This window comes from Peromyscus eremicus, chromosome X (genome assembly GCF_949786415.1).
Source record: "Peromyscus eremicus chromosome X, PerEre_H2_v1, whole genome shotgun sequence".
Lineage (NCBI taxonomy): Eukaryota > Metazoa > Chordata > Mammalia > Rodentia > Cricetidae > Peromyscus > Peromyscus eremicus.
Window position 1 is genome coordinate 86,762,183 of NC_081439.1, and position 23,121 is coordinate 86,785,303.

Sequence of the window (23,121 nt, forward strand, 5' to 3'; positions counted from 1 at the left end):
GGAAGAAAAATGTATTTTAAAGTCTCAGACATACTTTCTTCCTCATGATTTTCCTTTGACTGAGATTATCCAGAGATGTATTTCAAAGGATAGCGATGGGTGACAGAATATTTTGGTACCAGGATATGGATCATTTGATGTACAAACAAACTATATAGAGAAAAAGTTAGCTCCAAAATGAATGTATTTGTGGCTTTAACTTTCCTAAGTCAACATTTGTGATGAACACAATTAGTGACAGATGTTAGACCCAGTATAGGGACGGTTGTATTTACTCCATCTTTAACACTTCTCAGCAAATTTGCTGAACTTATTTCTAGTAGGCAATATATTTGTGGCAGAGTAGCACTACATAGTACATAGCAAGCTCATACTTTTTTTTCAAACTTTCTGTATGATAAATGGTTGGTTTGAAAGTAAAGATGTTAGTCATTAGAAAGATAAAATGTAGCAAGAAATATTATATCCCATTCATTATTTGGATTGGCCTGGGGGTGGGAAATTGTATTGTATAGATGATAGACAAGGAAAAGTAGGTACTTTGTGGAATGGTATAATATATAAATTTTATGAAACCCCAACCCAAGTCATTGCATCACATTAATTACATTTGCTAAATATCATGAAAAAAGTTACTGTGAGGACACCAGGGATGATTTTAAGGATGCTAAAGTTGCAAAAGTTAAAGGGGCAGTTTTGTTGTTGAATACTATTGAGGAAAAGAGCCCAGTTGCAACATCCACTATTAAGACTGACCACCTATCAGTCTATTGGGTTAGTTGAGCAAACATAAATATATGCAAAATTGTCATTTTCAATAACTCCTTACTGATGTTTAGTCAAAATATTTCGTACTTTCAGTAAACCTGTCTCATTTTTTTTTATCAGTTTGCTATAGTTATAGCAGCATTCAAGACCTTCTATGTACTTGAAGACAGTCTTCAAGTTAACATTGGACATTTTCTCCTTGCAGTGTAACAACACTACTACCTGCAAACTTCCTTAGAAAGACTGTCAATTCAGTAATATCAGCCAGCATAACATTCTTCACTTTTAATGATGATAATATTCAAATTGATTAAAGTCAAGTCTATTCAGGAAAGTCTCACTTTCTATAATTTCTCAGATGAAGTAAGGAGCCTCGCAATCTCAGAATTGTATCTAAGTGACTTTTCTTTTCAACCTGAATATTTTTCACAGTGTCATCTTTTACCACCCCTCATAGTGATTTATAAGAATTATATAAGCAAGGCTTATATCGAAGCATTTCCTAGACACTTTTACTATAGAAGTCAATTTGGTCTTGAATGCTTGAGTCAATTTTTGCAAGAGAATGATCTTCTAAGGTTTTACCCATACAAGGGCATTCTGTGGCATAAACATACTTATCATTAGTGTAGAGATTTAAATTTGGACCTTAAGGTTTTTCTATATTATTACTATTTTATTTAGATTATATACTTTAGAGATACTGTGAATTTAATTTCTTCATTAAAGGATAGACCATACAATTATCAATACAATATGAAAGATCCTACATTTCTCAGTGACAGTTAATAATCAGAGATCTAAGTGAAACACGAAAACATTATTTAGCATATAATACTGCATAATATATTTAGTTACCTCATAAACATAGAGGAGATCTCGAGATTTCTACAGGCCAAAGTCCAGTTATGACTTGGCAGTTTTGCAAATCAAGTCAATCTGTTTATTAGTAAAGTTCTCAGGTGTTTTAACATCAAGTTTCTAGATCCTTTAAAGTTAAAAGAAATAAAATATTAACACAGAATATCTGAAACCATCAAGTGTAATCATTATAGAAAGAAATCAAAGGCTCATAGAAATCATTATTTGTTTTAACTAGTGGCAAAGACAATTGTTTCTGTCTTTGTGTGCAAAGTTAAATGAATATATACATAAAAAGTGAAATGCATACTCAACACATGTATATTTATATTTCTCAGTGGTTGAATAGTTTTCGCTGTTTCAATTTGATGGTTAAACTTGTCAAAACAATACTAGATTCTGATTGACTTTCTATAAGGGAACACTTGGTCAGGACAGAATTAATTTAGTAGGATAAAACTAAGTCATTTAGGGAACCTAGATTTTGCTAAAATAGTAGAGACATTTCATAAATTCAAAACAAAAAGAGCCAGTTACATGAGTTACTTGGCTCTACACATTACTCAGTCTCCTAATATTCATCAAATATCAGTTAACATAAAAACCACAACTCTGCCTGATTTTGTCTCTTTCACAAGAACGAAGCATTCCCTCCTTTCTCCTCTCTTCTTTATTCCTTTTTTCCACTCTGGTTCCCTTTCTCCCAACTCTTGTGTCAGGAAGGCAGCTTATGAATAGTCAACACTTAAACAGTCCTAAGTTACCCAGTCAGAGTATAGAGCTGTCCCCTTTTACTCTCCTGTATAGCAGTGCTTCCCTTCATCCTTGTGAGATGTTTCCTGCCCATCTCCCCATCTCCCGTTTGGAAATTGCTTATTGTATTCCTTTGCAGCTGCATAAAGAAACATTTCGCAAGGATTCTACTAAAGCAATGTAATAATAAAACAATGCATCTAAGTCATTACTTGTGATTGTAGAATGAGAATAGTGAATGCGGAAGCAGTGGGAGGCAGAAGTACATTCTGAGGAGAGAATATTGATTTTTGCCAGAAAACAGAGTCATTAAGGAGGCCTTGAGCTCAGTCTTTCAGCCCCATGAAGGCTGTAGATATTCTTCAACTTGTCATAGTTTACAATTAAATAAAAGTATACAATACACGACAATAAGAACAACCTCTAAACTACAATGCTGACAGTGACTCATGACTCTAATACTAGCAAAGACCCTTAGAGACAAAATACTTTTGTGTTAGATCCCAGAAGTAGACTTAGTGAGTTGTTTTTTTAATTGCCCTGTTGAAGTAGAAATATAGCAGTACGTTCCAGTAGCTCTTAGGGTATGCAACAAATGTTGAGGCCCATACAAGTGGCAAAGCCTGATGCATTGCAGTTTATGGAAAAGCTGTAATTTGGCCTGGAACTTAATGGATTTGGTATATTAATATACAAAATCAGAGTGCTGAAGTAAAATAAACCATTCTACTTTGTCACCTTTCTTTGTAAGACTCTAGCTCTATTTCTGTATCTGAAGAAGACTTGTTTAGGAAGAAAGTAATTAGTCTTGCAGCCTTATCAACATGCCTGTGGCAAAATACATGGCAGAATCTTCCCTTCATTTATATCTTGCCAATACTGGCATTCTTGGGGGGGGGACCTTGAGGGGAAAATACACTTCAGTCTTATTTTCCTCAAAAAAAAATAGGCTCAAGGAATTCCTCACTTTGTGAGTATTCTAGGTGGTACAGCTTTCTAACAATAAAAGTTAGACACGTTTTTTAGAAAGGAAACAAATTCAGAAGATACTTTGATGAGAGTATTTTACCTCTCTTTGTGAAGTCTCAAATGGATTTGCTTTCTTGGTTTACATTTGACTTTTATAAGCAATAAGGGGTTTAATACATAGTTAAATACTAAGGTTTATTGTTCTAATATTAAAGTACAAGAACTTTTAGGCAAAGTAATAGAAAATATGCCCTAAAATAAGTGAGATAGAATTAGTAAAATTACAAGGAGATACTAATACAGTACATGCAAAATTACAAAGGAAGTCTTTGACCTCTGTCTCAGAATTTTTATAGATCAAGATGGCAAAAATTGATAAGAAGACAATTAGGATGTTTGATCTCTTTGAACTATGATGAATTCTGCTACCAACAGGTAGAGAATAACCATTCTTTACGTGCACATATGGGACATTTAAAAAACAACTATATAATTAAGTATAAAGAAAATATTACATTTCAGAGAATCAATATCCTACAGAACATACTCTAGCTAAATTCAATAAAATTTAGAAAGCAATTTCAAAATGCACTAAAAATCTTTATGATGCATTCGGAAATGGGACACATGCCTGTGTCTGAAATTTGGAGGCAAATTACTACTTTGCTATAAACTCAAAAGCTTGTTCTCTCAGATACTTATCCAATCCAAGAGTGTCTTTTGTTTGTGATAGTGCATATCAAATAATAATAAATTCACATCATAACTCATAAATATTTGCTGAAGGCCTGGATGAAATATTGCTAAATATATTAGTATAATTGACTTACTTGTAAGGAGATTATTTAATCTCCTTGTAAAAAGAGTTTTGTTCAAATTCTTTGGCACCATTAGATTATATATAACACATCTGGCTTGCTGCATAGTTTAAGGGGGATATGCAATAATTTTTAAAAACTACAGAGACAGCATGAAAAAATAAAAAATAACACCAGAATAGGACATGATTCAGACTGTGTCTTGGATCTGTTGTTCATCCTGTCACTGGTTGTGTAGATTAAAAGTTTGGGGATTAGTAGTGAAGAAAATAGTAAAAAAAAAAAAATTTGACACAATTTGAATTTGGAAAGAAAAATCTCAAAATTTTGAACAAGGCAAAGTTGTACTCTACATGCTCCCATGATATTTTATATCGTTCTTCCTTTATTCCAAATCTGAGAATGTTTTCGCATAAATGTGTGCTTCTTTTGGGTGATTGTCTTAATCCCTTTATAGTACCTTGCGTTTCAAGATTGCCTTACTAAATAGAACCACCATTCCTCAGTGATTTTCTTAAATAAAATCTGTTCCACCCCCACGTAAAAATTATTTTCTGGAAGTCATAGACACCCTCTCCACTTCTGACATACTCAGGGTTGTTGTGTTTAACCCTCTATATGCAGACCTGGTAGAGTTAAGGCTCTGCTTTTGAGTGGGTAGATTGTAAGGCAGAGCTGCTGCTTTTGGTTGTTGTACCCTCTCCTCACCCATCACCCAGCTGTTTCAATGCTTTTCTTTCACTAGTTGGGCTGCTTGATAGAATTGGAGACACTGTACCTCACATCTGTCGGAACACATGGAATACATTCTGTGTGAGTGTTAACTGATCCATACATTGCATAAAGAAAGCAGTTTTATGTTCAAACATTGTGACAGTGTGATAAAGCATTATCCATTCTGTGCTAGAACCTGTGCTTATAAGGGATTTGTTTCTTTGCCCTTGCACATGCCCTGACACAATGTCTCATGGTTAAGCCCAGAAATATCGTAGTTAAAAAAAAGTAACAACTCTGTGACAGTGAGAAAAAATAGTAACAGAGGAGGGAGGGGAAGGAAAGTGAAAAATCAAGTGGCTTCTGGTATCCAAATCCCCTCTTATTTTTGTAATGTGTTGTACTTCTGAGGGGAAAAATCATTGTTGTAGGCTTAAAAGCATATACACAGAGAGCTATGTAGTTCTCTTTTACTTCATCATGTTCTCACTATTTTAATGAATAATGATGCTCAGAAGTGGATTTGAGATAGTGTGGGCCCTAGAGTCATCCATGTCGTAGTTTTCTTATCATAAAAATGTCTAGATTGTAGACTTGTCATTTTAAAAGACCCCCCCCATGTTTATGTGTTCATAAACATGCCATGTATATGCAGCTGCCAGTAGGGACCAAAAGATGGTGTTGGAGTTGGATCCCCTGGAGCTAGAGTTACAAGTGATTGTCAGCTACCTGATAGGGATGCTAGAAACCAAGCTCAGGTCCTCTGACAGAGCAGCTAATGTTCTTAGCCTCTGAGCCAACTTTTCATCCCTGTGGACTATCACTTAGAATTTGTGTTAATGGCCCGCATTGAAGGCTTTATGATGCCACCTACTTGTAAGAATGAACTTCAGTGATTTTGTATTTTTGTCACCTTTAGACCTGGCTTATCATGTATTGAGGGCATCTCTTAAGTTACCTACTAGCCACTATTCACATATTTCTAGTACATACACACACACACACATACACACACACACACACACACACACACACACACACACACACACAATTTTAGCCAAGTGTATTGAACTTTATTGTTCATTTTGTGCAATTTGTTGTTTGAGTGCTATACTGTCAGAGAGAGCAGCTCCATTTGCAAATGATGTTACTACATATTTTGACCTATTTTTCCCTGCAGGAGTAATAACAAGGGTAATAAAAGTCACTTGAAGCTGCTGTATAAGCACACATAACTGCCTCAAATTACAGGGCAGATCCTAAGCTACAAAGCCACTGGAACCGCAAAGGCCCTCTTCCGACTGTTTCACAGTTCTAGTGAGCATGACCATGACTGTCCCAGATTTCTGGAAGAGGAAAAATATTAATCTGTCTGGTTATTCTGGTGCTTCTGTAGCTTTTTGCTTACAAAGTCTGGTTCAGTATGAATCCATTTACTACAGCTAGCCAAGGTTTGTGTAACTGAATGGTTTGCTATGAGAGAAAGAGGTGAAGTACTTGGGCACTCTCACCACTTCAGGCTGCTAGACTTGATCATGTGTATATATATATATATATATATATATATATATATATATATATATATATATATTGTATCTCAACACATATAATACACATATTATAGTCTAAATTCTATATAGTATATTATGTTATATATATTATATACTATATAATGCAGATAGTTAATGAAGGTTTCAGTATAGTAGCACAGATGAGGATTAGGAAATACTACCTGACCAACCTTGTGTGGGTTTGACAAGAGCCTTGGCTCTGCTTACTTTTAATAGGTCCCTGCCCTCTGACATGGACTAGCATGTATCTTTCCAAGCCCTGAGGCTTTCTAACTTAAGAAAATTGCTTGGAACTTTTAGTGGCCTCACAGTGGAACCACAGAGAAGATTATAGGGTTGAAGAAAGGAAATTCACCTACTGATAATCAATGGCCTTTGGATTCCTGGAGTACCGTGCAACACTGCAGCATTTAACAGCCTGTGTCTAGAAATTTCAGTGTATCGTTGTGATTATTAGGCACTACTGTCTCTCTAAATTTTCTCCTAATTTGTATGGCATAAAAAAGTTATCTATAGCCCCACCACCACTCACATGTCTACACTCACCACTTAGCCCATCCTCTTCCTTTTTAGAGGCATACTGCAATTAAGTTGGTTTAGCCCAATACCCATTTGCTGAATGCCTGTGACCTAAAATTACATAAAAATTAAAATTGCCCTTAGACATCTGTCATCTAGTAGTAGATGGATAGGTAAATGATTCTTTAGGTAAAAGGAATGTATGAGATCTCAGACAATAAAGTATCAAGTCATTATATAATTTAAGTTTACGTAGCTTAGGTAACTAAAGTACAAACTTACCTTCATTTTATGCAAAGATATGACATAGCTTTGTAGTGGCCTGTAAATAACTGTTTCATAAGTAATATTTATAATAAGTAATATTTATGATGCTTTAAAACAGTTTCTTCGTTAGAATTCTTAAGAGAAAATGACTCCTTTTTAACCTCACCCTTTAACTTGCAATGCTTGCCATGAAAGTTATAGTAGTTTGATTGTAGAAGTTTTACATCCTAAGGCTTCTGTAGTTTTTATTCAGTTTCAGGCTCCATCTGCTTCTAGCCACAATCATTTGCCTACTCTGAGTTTCTTTAAGGTGGGCAGGGATCACACCTAGGAAGACTTTTCCAATTTTTTTCACATTATTAAGTCTTTAATCTTAGATTTTAGGCAGAGTTAATTTTTACAAAGCACACATTTCTTGAGTACATTAATATTCCTGTTGTGGAATCACTGGCTTATTTTCCAGATTCCATTTAACTGAATATTATTTTTTTTTTTTGCAATTCAATTCAGTTCTATGTATCAGCCACGGATTCCCTTGTTCTCCCCCCTCCTGCCCCCCTCACCTTCCCCCCAGCCCACCCCCCATTCCCACCTCCTCCAGGGCAAAGCCTACCCCTAGGACTGAGATCAACCTGGTAGAGTCAGTCCAGGCAGGTCCAGTCCCCTCCTCCCAGGCCGAGCCAAGCGACCCTGCATAGGCCCCAGGTTTCAAACAGCCAACTCAAGCAATGAGCACAGGACCCGGTCCCACTGCCTGGATGCCTCCCAAACAGATCAAGCCAATCGACTATCTCACGCATTCAGAGGGCCTGATCCAGTTGGTGACCCCTCAGCCATTGGTTCATAGTTCATGTGTTTCCATTCGTTTGGCTATTTGTCCCGGTGCTTTATCCAACCTTGGTCTCAACAATTCTCGCTCATATAAACCTTCCTCTTTCTCGCTAATTGGACTCCCAGAGATCCACCCGGGGCCTAGCCATGGATCTCTGCATCCAGATCCCTCAGTCATTGGATGGGGTTTCTAGCACGACAGTTAGGGTGTTTGGCCATCCCATCACCAGAGTAGGTCAGTTCGGGCTGTCTCTCGACCATTGCCAGCAGTCTGTTGTGGGGGGAACTTGATACACATGCTCTGCCAAAACCTTTGTACCAATGAGATGTTCATTCAAATAGAGTAACATATTCTACATAATGTTCTCTGGCAGCCATTCAGTCTAATGTAATGATCACCATGTGTGTTCTTTCAGTATACTAGGCTTTGTGGGAATGAAAATGGATGAGTCTGGATAATTTTGTCATTTAGTAATTATCACTTATCTAATAATACCTGTATATTTGAGTCCCTTAAAACATATTTTAAAAAATCTAAATTTGAAGCCCATAAAATTCATTTTTCTTCCAAAATATACTACAGATCCTTCTTGGAGAGTGATTGATATTTCATGTATGGCCTCAGTTTTCACCCTCTTTCTTCAGTATGTCTTTGCTGATTTTAATCACACCTCAATTCTCACCCTCTGTCTTCACCATAACTTTGCTGATTTTAATCACGGCTCAGTTCTCACCCTCTGTCTTCATGATATCTTTGCTGATTTTAATCACACCTCCAAGCACTGATTACTCTGAACACATCTGCCAATTTGGGCTTCTTGAGCTACTTTGTATGATGGAGGGATAAAAAGGAAAACAAAATGAGAAGATATCCATGTAAGAAACAGTACCTTTATTACCAGTCTGACGTGATAGTTACTGGGAGGATATGCTTAGAAGCAAGAATATGACTTGCTAACCTTTGAAAACCCTCAACCAACTACATGCTCTTATATTTCTGCATAGATCTGTTGATAGAAACTATTCTATTAGCCATGTTATCTCAACAAGCACTCCAAGATACTGCTTATGGCTGCCCTGGTGGTGGCCTTCAAGGGTCAGTTGGATGTTTTCCTAGGGATCAAAACAGATGATGAAGGATAAAACTATGTAAAGGAAAAACAAGTCACACAGTTATAGAATGGACATGAGTAGTCTTTCTCCACCACAACCCCAACTGAAAAGAAAGAATGCCATGGAGATTGTATGGTTTCAGTTTGCCAACTGAAAGCAAAACAAATAACTGGAGGAACTCTGAATGACTGAAGAGAAGGAAGTTTTTCCACAACAATTTCTTTAACTACATAATATAAAAATTGTCTAATGAAAATTACAAGGCCATCAAGAACTATCCTATATTCTTTCTAGGGGAAAACATAGTAATTAACAGTTGCAGAATGATGGATTTTACCAACACAGCTGTCACAACTGCTATTTTAAATCATTTGTTATGGTTTAAAATGTATAATCCCCAAGAAATTGATCATTACTGCAATTCAGTGCTGATTTTTCAGTGCCTTACCAATTTTGAGGCTTGCATCAGACTATTAGCTAACAAAAGCCAGTCATAAAGTACACAACTAATGGCTTATTTTGTCAGTGATGTCTTCTCTCTCCCTTTCAGTGAGATTCTATTTTTTCCACTGACATTTCTGATATGACTAAAACAGGTGTGCTCTGACATTCCGTTTTCATTTTTCTGCTGTATGGTCATTCCCCCATTTCCTAATTTTTTTGTGTTTAGTACGTTGAGTGTTCCTACTCAGCATTGCCTGACAGTATTTACTTATGAAGTTCTATCCACTTGAGACCATAATTTAATCCCCGATTTTTTTTCAAATGATGTGCCATATTCTGTAGCTATAGTTTTCTTGCCTGGCCCACAGTCAGGACAAATCTCTCCTACCCACCAGTCCCACAGCCGCTCAGACCCAACCAAGTAAACACAGAGACTTATATTGCTTACAAACTGTATGGCCATAACAGGCGTCTTGCTAACTGTTCTTATATCTTAAATTAACCCATTTCTATAAATCTATACCTTGCCACATGGCTCATGGCTTACCGACATCTTCACATGCTGCTTGTCATGGCGGTGGCTGGCAGTGTCTCCCTCTGCCTTCCTGTTCTCTCAATTCTCCTCTCTGTTAGTCCCGCCTATATTTCCTGCCTGGCCACTGGCCAATCAGTGTTTTATTTATTGACCAATCAGAGCAGCACATTTGATATACAGACCATCCCACAGCACTTCCCCTTTTCTTTTTTTTAAAAAAGGAAAGTTTTAACTTTTACATATCTCCAAAGCCAGCTTGGTATATATGGGAATTTGGGCATAGCTTCTCTTTCTACTTCCTGCTGGAGGGGGGCGCTGTATCTTATGGGCACACAAAGAAAATTTTAGGATTATGGAGTAGTCCATGAGGGTGTATCGTCTGAGCCAGTTGCCTTGAAACCATTCTGGATGTTGGATCATCTGGGCCTTGGTGTCATCGGAGACCTTTCAGGGGGTCTTGGCTGGTCAAAGCTGATGTATCTTAATCTGGAACAAATCCATAGCCTCTGGCTTTCTGTGGAAACAAAAGCAGAGCCTCCTTTCCCAAGCAACATATCCTTACATCCAAATTTTGAAGTCAAGGTACCTTTAAAGTATACATTTTGGCGTAACTCAACAGCTTTTACAATCAAATGTTTTTCTTCAGTTACAAATCTCAAAGACAACACAATCCAGTTTCTCTGTGTGATAGCCATCTTTACGTGGCTTATTTTTTATATTACCTTGAACCTATTGCTTTAAACTGCAGCATTTTAAGACTGAAACAGCACTGTGGCTGCTGGCTCCGCCCACTTCAGCTTCACAACATGGCAGTGGTACGTTTTTCGCCAGCTCTGGGAGCCATCAACTCTCAGAAATAGTGGGTCTATGCTTCTATCAAAGCAGTGTGTAGCCCAGAAACCTCTTTTTTTGTTTTGTATTAGCAAAGGCTAAATCCACCACGCAGCTTAATGTGCCACTTGTAGAGGCTTCATTCCTGCCATACTGCAGGTCAAGCACGCACACCAGGAACACGCCATAGTAGATAGTAGCTCAAACACGCAGGCTGCCGCTAACTTGAAGGAGACAACTAGAAACTGATTTTAGCTCCGTTTTAGAATCTTTTTACTCAGGTTTTAGGTGGAAACTCTTGCCAACACGTTGGGAGCCATTTGTAGCTGTACCATTTCCATGAAGGTTTTCTAACTATTCTACTGGAAATCAGCAAACAACTGGAAGAGACATTCCTCTTCACCTAAACAGCCCCAAAGGCAAAGGGAAGAATTTAAAATAAAGAGGAAGAAAAGCTTATGGAAAAGATCTGTGCCAGCAGAAAGGAAATAAGGGCTTGGAAAGGTGGTTGACTTACTGGTCAAATAGAAGCTGGTAAGGCTAAGTGTCAGGTGATGAAGACACTGAGAATTCATATATTTATTCTGTAGTTATAAGTTCAGCTAAACTTGCTTTTGGAACCTTAGTGTTTAAATTAGCCTTACTTTATTATTTTCAAAAGACTTCCCAAATTGTAATTATTCTTTAGTATAGCAATTGAAGGAGTCTGACCACGAAGTGGTAGTGCAAGTTTTCTTGTAACCCTCACCATTGTGTTCATGACTGCCCCTTAAATTTTAAGAATATCAAGGGGTAGTCTTCAATGAAAGAAATAGTATATACACTTATATACATATACAATATATATATATATATATGTTTGTATGTGATCACTGCCTTAAATTTATGGATATGTAGCATTTTCTATTAATAAGATATGTTAAGAATGCTGGTACTAATTTTCAAGCCATTGAAAACCAACAGCACAATAATGAACACTGCTTTTCCCAGAGGAAGCAAACTAAATAATGCTATTTATTTGATTTCTTAAATTAATTAAGAACACAAATCTTTGCCAAGTTGAAATTAGCATACTGAAGGATTTATGTTCTCTCCTGAGTTATTTCACATAGATCTGTGAAAAGAATACAGGTTTAGTTGTGAAGGCATTATAATTTGTTTAGGACAGTTACTTGGGACCTTATTTATGTCTATTTTTATGGTAGCCTGTATTCATTGTCTTGAACCCTTTAACAGATTCTATTATGGATTCAAGACATATACAAGTAACAAGTCTCTGAATTTTCTTTTCCCTGTTATAGGCATATAAATTTTAAAAATTGTGACTTCAGACAGTTTATCTTTCTAGTATTTTTGAGTATTTTATATTTTAAGAAGAATTATTATTTCAGTACAACTAGTAATTTCTGTATATTATTGATATTTCCATATGTAAAGTGGACAACACAATCCAATTTATATTTGGGCTTTTCAATACTCAGTAGAGCTGAGGAAAATTCTTAATATTTTAGAGTACAAAGCCTATCTGATTTCTTAGCACTTTCTACATATATTTACAGAAAATTTCACATACATAGAACACCAATTATACCTGAGAAAGTAAAGGCCACACTGAACCCCACATTACAAATGCTGCACTCCTCTCACTAGGGCAAAGCTTTCAGCCTTTATCAGCAAACAGCTTCCACATAATCAGCAAACCACAAGATGGCACTACTGAACAATTAGTTTATTTCAAAAAGGTGCTTCAAGATTCTGTAATGGCTGGTCAAGAATAGCAGTCTCCTTCTTCAAAACTAATGTCAGTCACTTCCAGTGAATTACAGTATGACATGGAGAACAGTGACTTGATCATGGAGAAACTTCACAGGTCTTACATTAAGTGATCAAAGTCAAAACATAATTGTTATGTTGTAATACTCTTTACCCTGATACATGTGTATTGTTGTTTGTTTTGGCTCTTTGCTCTTTTGGGGGGCCTGACACCCAGCTCCCAAATAGATCACACATGGAGGCTTATTCTTAATTATGAATGCACAGCCTTAGCTTGGCTTAGTTTCTAGCCAGCTTTCCTTTTCTTAAATTAGCCCATCTACTACCTATGGCCTATGGGCTTTTCCTGTTCTCTTACTTCTGAAAATCTTACTTTTTATCTGTGGCTTGCTGTGTAGCTGGGTGGCTGGGTGGCTGACCCCTGATGTCCTCCCCTTCTCTGGCTCCTAGATCTCCCCCTTTCTCCAGTTTTCTCCTTCTATATATACACTCTGACTGCCAGCCCCGCCTATCCTTTCTCCTGCCTTGCTACTGGCCAGTTCTTTATTAAACCATCAGATGTTTTACACAGGCACAGCAACACGACTTCCTAGAGTTAAACAAATGCAACATAAACAAAAGTAACACACCTTCAAACAATATTCTACTACACATGTGACAAAAGGGACACTTCATTTATTTGTTCTTCACCCCAAGTGTGCAGCCTCAGTATAATCACAAGAAAGCATCAGATAAACTAAAGCTGAGGTACATTATTCAAAACAGTTGACCAAAAAAATCACAAATAAACCGTAATAAAGTTTAAAGGAGTATCTTGCCAATATTGACTTTTAATTACTATACTATGGTCAGTGTAATATACTAACATTATAGAAAGCTGAAAAAGAATACATAGGAATTCTGCATTTTTAAACTAATCTCTGAGTTTGAAATTATTTTGTAGTAAATATTTAAATAAAATCAGTGTACAAGGGAGAATTCTGAAAAGTTACCTTAATAGCAACAATTTATAATTATGTATTTTTGAATATACTAGACATCTATGGAAGCTTGTAATGATTGTGTCTTAACCTAATAAATGATTTCAAGACCTAGGGTCTAGCTAGTTTCCCTTCAGGAATAGCAAGTAAATTCTTGAAACTTCACTTTAGTGTATAATTGTACTACAAAATAATTGTGCGCAATTATAAAATGAGCATCAATCAAGATCAAGAGGCTATTAACAAATGGATTCTTTAGACCATGAGTACCAGCACTCACTGACATTCAAGTACCTCACTAATGTGTGCCTACAAGTATGGTGGTGATGGAGTTCAAATTTTGCAAGGTTTTAAATTTTACTCTCAATCAGAGAAGATGATACATGATTAATATCTTTGCTAGTATGCCAAATGCTTTATATTTCACAGAATAGTAGTATGAACAGAATAGCAGTTTGACCCATGAATAACCTCTTAGAATCAAAGAAAGGAAAGTTGTAATTCAATGTGCCTTCGGAGAAATGCAGGTATAACCAAATAAGGTCACAATCTGAAGTACAAGGTGAACTTGGAATTTGTAAGAATACTGTTCAACCTAGTATATAGTCCAAGAGTAATTTTCTGCTAGAAAACTATCATATAAGGCATTCCACTTAACTTACTCATAGTAACACTGGATTGGAATTCTTTTATTACCACAGAATAAAATATTTTTTTAAAAATCAGCAGCCACAAAATAAACTCTAACTAAAAAAACTATATGTTCACATTAACACTATTATAAATCTATGATTTGCATTTAGGCTAAGACTGTATTGTTAGAAATCAATTGTGATTCCAATAAGAAAAAATCTTTCAGAACATATTTCATAAATGTGTCACTCTTGCCAGTGGACATTATGGAAGAAATTGTGTGTGTGTGAAGAAATACTAATAGGAAGATATCTCTGCACAGTGCATATACATGTAGGTCAAAAAGTATAGAGTAAAATGTCTTCTTTTTGTTGTTATCTTCAATTGAAGATTTGTACTTTTCATATGGGTTCTTTGGTGAAACACAAATTGAGACTATTACTTATATTAAATAAATAATAATTTTACATGATCAATTGTGTCCACAGATTAATATATGCACAAACATCTAAGCCACCCAATAAACTTGCTTCATTTTCAGTGAAGTGCTTTGGATTTATGTAAATGTTGATAACAGCTATGTTCACTACAAACACATATACCTATTTATTAGCATGCTATGACCTTGACTTTATTTAATTATAATATATTTCACTTTATTAGTTTCTTGATAGCTGAGTAAATAACAAACATTTGACATTTATCACTATCCTTTCTTTCAGGGACTCCATGAAAAGACCGGTTCGTTAACGGCTGTTAAAGTAATGAATGCTCGGAAGGTAATCAATACTGTGTCCTCTCTGTATTCTGCATGCTTAATACACTGTGTATATGGGATAAACAACTCCAAAAGTATTGTTTTGAAGTCATGATTTTATATATTAGTGAGTTAATATGGAATAATTACAGTTATGTAATCACAGTTAATAATGTATTACACTTACTGGTTAGTTTTATTTCCACATTAAAAATAATTCACTCACACCATAAATTCCAAATATTTGATATTATAAGCCAGTTGGGGAAATACCTATCTTCCCCTCTATTTTCAGTTGATTATCAATTGTTGGGGATAGCAAAGACGGTATTTCCTTTAGTATTGTGTTAATACTGTTCTGCTCTGTCATATATTTTTCTCCAATAATTTCTTTTGAGAATTGAGGCCATTAGATCCCCAATGACAGGTAGAAGAGAAGAAGTTGTCAGAGATGCACATTTTTCATATATTTTCTGACAGATAAGCAAGAGAGACAATTTAATTGGCACTGTTCCTGCTAACATTCATAAAATTGTGGCACAGTTCATAATTTATTGTCAAAGAACTTGCAAAGGACTGATTTCTGCCCTCTTTCTTTAGCTTGAGTAATTCACTTTCTCAAAATAATATTAACATGAACATAACAGAAGTTAAGAAATTTTTATTGCATTCTATCCTAAAGGAAAAATATTTGAAAGACTGTAGTTTAATGGAACTGCTCTATGCTACAATGACACGTTACTTTGAAATTAGTGAAGAAAGAGTCAAGTACTTTTCTTTTGCCAGTAAATGTCAAGTGTTGCAGACCAATGTGTGAGTCAAGGGATTTGTAGGTTTTGCAGATTTATAAACCATAGTTTCCAAATAACCCACCATTTTTTTTAGTAAGACTCTATAAAATACTTAATTCCTTGTTTTAGCTTAGGAGTTCTAGAACCACATTAAATCTTTGTTGAAATATTTAAAAATTAAGAATGTAGATACTTAATATTTATTGCCTGCGTTTGTAAGAGGAAAATAACACTTTACTATTATAAAATTACCATTAATGTGTCAGTTACATCCATTAACATGAGTTTAGTGACCAGTTTACACATGTCATAAGAAACTAAATTTTTAGATTAATACTATTATTGGAAAGCAAAAAAGGAATAAAGTTTTATTGATCTACAATTTAGTGCTAAAGCAGCACAAATTATTTTGGCATAAATGATTGTAAAATCATACTAGTAGGTCTAATAATATTTTCTTGGTTGTTTTCCAGACTCCTTTGCCTGAAATAGGAAGGCGGGTGAGAGTGAATAAATATCAAAAGTCTGTTGGATGGAGATACAGTGTGAGTACTAAATGTCTTCATTAGCACCTCCATAGTCTTGACTTGAATTTTAGGTTTCAGCTCATCGTTATCTCTACATGGGCTCCCTCTAATATGCTCCTGCTAGAAATGATAAAGTGTATATCTTCTACTACGCATATAGTAGTTGAACACTAACATCTGTCAAAGAAGAAGGTGTAGTAAATTATTGGCTGTAGGGGAAAATTAGAGTGTGTCTACAGAGTATAGAACCTTCTCATTGGCAAGCAACAGAGGAAGAGCAGACTGTACCAAGAACGACTTTTTCCTAAAAGTGACCTTAACAAAGTCATTTTTACATGTTACACACCTTCTTTAGAATGAATTTCTGTTGTCCAACTATTTTGATCACAGACATATTGCATATGAGCCAAATTATGCTTACTATTTATATTGCAAAACTAATAGTAGAAAGCCAACATGGTCCCTATCCTAACAATCTTCAGACATTTGTCCAAAATACTTGAACACAGGAAGGACTATGAAACACTTTCTCCTTGCAGAATTTTTGAGATCTCCCTTATCCCAATGATGACTGGCTTTAGAATAAGTTCAAGCATACAGAATTATAGTTTTCAAAAGACCTTGTTTTCTATCAAAATATTATATGAGCCTAAAACCAAAATTATTGTACATATCAATATAAATCATTGATTAATTTTTCTAATTTTCTCTCCTGCAGTCAAATAAATAAGGTTCAGATATTTTTCAGCCTTTATGCCTTAATAAATATAGTGTCATGTACATTAAAAATAACTCTTTCTAATAACACAAACAAACTCATTTAGAGTCTTTCTAGGTATATGAAAAAACCCATTACCAAATACCTTCATGATTTATCTGTTACACAACAGGCTTTTTTGTTTATAATGTATCATAACAGGAAGCAGTTATAACTGGCTTTAGTAGATCAAAAACCCACTAAACAAAAGAAAACTAGAAATTATTTGGTCAATTCTGTTTTCCTCAAAAGTTTATATTAATAAAAAGATTTTAAAATCTCCAAGAACTTTCTGGTATTCTTTCCATATAAAAAGGGGATTTTAATTGTAGCATTGGTAAATTTACAAAGGGAATTCTGGCATCCTTGAGCTGCCTTCTGACAAAAAGCAGGGTATTCAGACTAGTCTGGGATCAACTGGCACAGGGCCAGGAAACACTGGAGCATCATATTACTGGGAGATGTGTGAGAGTTTTAAATTACCCACTTGGCCTGATGGATATTATGTACTTGTGTGTTTCTTACAAGCTCAACTTCCCGTTAATTGAGAGTGGCAAACACACTAATGCTTTCCAAACATATCTGATCTTCATTTATTTGTTTTGGGAGAGTTTACATTTATGTGGGAAACCCACTCTTGGAAGTTTTATTTTTTTTTAAGTCATGTATTTTGAATTCTGTGATTATGTTTTAGTAAAGGAACATCGTTGCTAGCTAATCAGTTAGCATCTCTAAATCAGCTTGATTACTTTGGCTAAAAAGTGTGTTAGTTGCACATACATAGATCTCCTATGAAGACAGAAAAATGTTCGTGTCTTCTACGGTATTTTTTTAAGTAAATGGAACCTTGGGAAGATAAGTGGGTTTCCTACTATGGAAAATCAATGGTAAAAAGAAAAGTATTACTAATACTCTTTTCTAAGATCGACTTATCTTTTGATAGAGTTGTCTTTTGAAACTATGCTTTTCACCTCAATGATCTCACCTAATCAGGTGGATTCGGTTATCAATAAATTGATAATTCTTAAAAGGAGTGCTTCAACATCCCCTAAGCACCAGAACGATATCACCATTCTTTATAATTGTATGCTGCCCACCAAAGGATATATAAGGATTCATTGCTATTGATAGATGTGTTTTATGTATTGATAAAAATTTTGAAAGAAAAAACGCAGTTGTTTAGATTAAAACGAATTCCACATATGCATCTCTGTAGCTATTGTGTGTATGTATCATATATTACATATATGCCTTGTGTATTTATCACTTCAGTCTCTAGCTACTTTACTAGCATGCACAACTCTGACAGAATGTGTACTACAACCTTTTAACAAGAATCTATGAAAATAATCAGTGAGATTGGATCATTACATGTTTTACAGACATGATGATTAGGAAAACAAAATATTTATAAGCTTACTTTACAAGATTAACATCAAGTGAACCCATACCTTTAAAATGTATTAAAGGCTAATCACAACTTTTTCTACTAGCTCTATAAATGTATGAGCAAAAATCTGACTGAAAATAGATCAAATATATTAACACGAGAGCTATAAAATGCTTTACAAACCATAACATGATTAGAAAATAACATAAAAGTAAATACTTCTGATTTTGATTTGATGAATCTTTAGATATGAAACCAAAAGTACTAACAATAAAATGATAATACGTTGGATTTATCAAAAGTAAAAATGTATGTGCTCCAAAGAAAACATGAAAGTGTAGGGCAACTCAGAGAGTGGGTGAAGATACTTACAAACCCACTATCTAGTAAATAATTTGTATCTATAATATCTAAAAAAGAAACCTTACATTTATATAATGAAAAAACAACCCAACATTTAAATGTGCAAAGAATTTTTTATTTCAGTGTTTTGCAACACACACACACACACACACACACACACACACACACTCACACACACACACTAGCCAATAAGAAATTGATAAGATAATTTGAAACTACTTTTTATCAGGGTATTATAAATTAAACCACACAATACTATCATTTTACTCTCAAAGAACAGATATAACAACTATTATTGGTGAGTGTGGAACAATCGGAACTTCCTATATATGTTATGTTGTTAAGATAACGTGATGCAGTTGCTGTTGAATATGAGTTTGGCATTTCATCATAATATTAACTATACTAGAATCATCAGAATGAAATGAAAGCATGTACATTAAGAAATTTCACATGAGTGCTCATAGAAACATTATTCATAGTACAAAGAAGGTAGAAATAACAAATGTACCCATAATTTGATTGATTGTAAACCAAAATAAATGAAATACTAATACTTTATGAGTGGATATGTCATGTATAAACCTCAGAAATAGCTGATCTGAAGAGATTACATATTATAAAATTTCATTTATGCACTTTGGATATAATGTAAATTAGTGGTCTCTCAGAACTAAGATGAGTGTGGTAGAATTGGGTGTAGGCTATGAACCAAAGTTTATGGAGTTTCATTATAGAGGAAAAAATGTTCTATGATTGCTGTGATGATATTAATATATTATCTAAGTTACTAAAAAATTGAGTGTTGCATTTTAAGTGACCAAAGTCTATAATATGTGAATTGTATCTCAATAAATTTAGAAAAATATTAACACCACTTATTGAATACTTTCTTGAAGTGTAGTGATGCTGTTCTAGGATTACATTTTAAGAACTTATGGACTATGAGATCTTTAGTTCATTCTTTCTTTTTACTCCCAAATTATAATTTTTCAGAGATTTCCATTCACTGTTAATTCTTGGTCTTATTTTGAATCACTATAGAATAGACTGTTACTATAGTATTTTCCTTTATAAATATATTATACTTTTGAGACTAACTGCCACCAATTTACATAGCTTAAAGCTTTGTTGTCTGCTTTTACTGCTTAGGATGAAGAAGAGGATCTCAGGACCGAGCTCAATCTGCTGAGGAAGTACTCTTTCCACAAAAACATTGTGTCCTTCTATGGTGCGTTTTTCAAGCTGAGTCCCCCTGGCTATAGACACCAACTTTGGGTATGTTTTTCTTTGCCTTTGTCTTTTTCCATAAGAAAAGTCCAGTGCAATGTGATATTTGTTTTCCTACTAGAAAACTTAAGCCCTCAACTGTTCAAGACAGTATGGCAAAATGTATTCTGACTCCTTTAGACAACATAATAAGAAATGGAAAGAGTAAGTTAAATGCCCGCCTAAGAGCTTTCTGATTGGATGGAGGAGGACCAAAACAAACACTGTTAATTTAAAATGCAAATTGTAAATTACAGCTTTGCTCTTTTTCCTTTTTGCTGGTATCCAGGTGGCTTGATGGGCTAGAAATAATAAGCAGATGAGGATAAATTTGAATTAGCAATTGACATGAACAGATAGCTACATGTTAGGTGTTTTGACATATGTGCACTTATGTATAAATATAACTAAATGGTTCATTAATTTGTCATCATGGTTGGACTATTATAAATTCCAGATCAAAAAATAGAAATTTCAGTAACTTACTGGAACCTAGTCTAACTAATACACAGTTACTAGAATTTTTCCTGTACTCTACTATCTTAGATAATGAGTTTTAGTCAATGATATCTTTAAAAACAGAGTATTTGGGACATAAACTGGAATAACTTTTTTTAATAATTATAAAAAGTTTTCAAGATCTTCTAGTGTCAATAAAAAGTCCTACTACATTCTACATAATGGATTTTGGGAATTTGGACAATTGACGATAGAGAAATGCTTACAACAACACATTACAATGAAATTCAAATTTTAGCATGAATCAGGAACTTCTGGAGAACTTTCTATAACACAGAATGCTGGCCCACCTTCACAGACATTTAAATTGAGTAATTCTGGAATATGTGTGAAGTGTGGACTTTCTAGTAAGTCCATAGATGATAGTGATGCTTCTAGTTTAATAACAGCATTCTTAGAACCACCAAATTTAGAGATGTTCAAATTAACCCTGTTTTTCACAGATGTTCAGGGAACTTGAAGTATGTATTCTCTGATAATCATAGTTAAAATTTTATTAAATAATGTTCCACATCTTCATGGTTACTATATTTAATATTTCTGTGCGTATTATATTTTTCATAAAATATTACAAATTTAACTTTCACACAATATGTAAAGTTATTAGAAATATTAACTCGTTATCAGATACATTAGTACTCTGTTCATTCAGTCATTCTAGCCCATTGAGAAATGAAAACAAATCTAATCTTAACAATGAGCTGTAGATTCTTTGAAGACTTTCCACATCCAGGCAAACTGGTCTCTCAAATATTCCTTATTTTATTTTCCACTCCAGTCAACAGTCAGGTTTCTTCTCTTCACAAACTTCTTTTTAAGGTCAAGGGCATTTGTTCTTTTATATATATATATATAAACATAAATTATCTTCCTTCTAAGTATCTCAAACTGCAACCTACAAAATCTACATGCCATGGATTAGTTCAAATCCCACCTGCTAATGAAACATTCAAATGTGCCTCCTGGTTTACCTAATTTCACAAATTCTCATTCCACTGTTGTAATTTTAAAAATATTTTATGGTTTTATGGATCCTCTGTAGATTGTGATGGAGTTATGTGCAGCAGGCTCAGTCACTGATGTGGTGAGGATGACAAGAAATCAGAGTTTAAAAGAAGACTGGATTGCTTATATCTGTCGAGAAATTCTTCAGGTAAGTATTCAAATAACCCTTGCCCCTAATCTTAAAAGAACCTAGCTCCAAAACACATACATACATACACACACACACACACACACACACACACACACACACACACACACACACACACAAATGCGGGGGCACATGCACACACATGATTGTGTGTGTGTGTGTGTGTGTGTGTGTGTATGTGTGTGTGTGTATTTATACTGTACACCTGACTAAGAATTTTAGACATAACCTGCGGATATGGAATCCTCAAAGACCCAAAAGCTCAAATCATAGTCTTGAATGGCTCTCTGTGAGATTCATGCTACTATGTTCATCAAATCATGGGACTGACATTATGGCTTAATTATTTTTTAAGCATAGTACTATCATCATAGATTAAGATGAGGTCTAATCAGGAAAAGTTAGTGTTCTACAATGTGGCCCCAAACCATCTGCAGCCTTTTAAAAGGGCATATATCAATTTGAAAATAGCCCCACACTTCTCCTTACTTCTCACATTAAATTGGATGAAAGCAATGAGCTTCTTGGTCAGCCAACTTTAATCGGTGTTCAATGCTTAAGTCATTAAGGGTCACCAGAAAAGGATATTAATAAAATGAAGATTACCCTCAACACTTTTGGAATGCCATTCTTCCCATTTTGTCTGAATTTATTTGCAATAACAATACAAATGCATTAAGAGTGCAAACCATATACCAAGTTGGGATTTCAGTTCATCACATATCAGTTGTGTGTGACCTTTAATCAATTTCTTGATTTCCCCAGGTCTCATTTTCCTTACCCATAACATAGGAGGATAGCATATTTCCCAAAGGGATTCTAGGATAACTTAGCAATGACTCCATCTAAACATTTAGCACAATGTCTGGCACAGAATAAAATCTCAATAAATGTATTATTAATGCCCAACTAGTATGTGACATGATCTCACTGAAGTGCAACACTGCATACCATGGCATGGTCTAGCCAGGTCATGGGGTTCTTTCCGTGGTGAATGGGCTGCAGCCAACATGGTAAGCCAACACAAATTGTACACACTTTAAAATGAATTTCCATATTCCCTCAAATTCTAGACCTACAGACCTCACCAGAAAATAGTTTAGACTAAACAAATGTTTGGATAAGAAACAGAACAAAACAGTTCATAGTTAAGATGTCCATGTCTTTACTGTCATGGCTAGTCAGAAATATAGAGACTATAAAGGAGGATAGAGT

The 23,121-nt window shown here is 34.8% G+C and overlaps 1 protein-coding gene across 1 annotated transcript in view; it reads left to right on the forward strand.

Annotated features, from left to right (window-relative positions):
- Nrk (Nik related kinase) overlaps positions 1–23,121 on the forward strand; it is a 107,041-nt gene that overhangs the window by 32,485 nt on the left and 51,435 nt on the right. The window contains exons 3-6 of the mRNA XM_059250356.1: positions 15,103–15,159; positions 16,402–16,473; positions 20,118–20,243; positions 21,796–21,906. Of these exons, the coding sequence (XP_059106339.1) occupies positions 15,103–15,159; positions 16,402–16,473; positions 20,118–20,243; positions 21,796–21,906 (366 nt within the window). The remainder of the gene's footprint in view (positions 1–15,102; positions 15,160–16,401; positions 16,474–20,117; positions 20,244–21,795; positions 21,907–23,121) is intronic.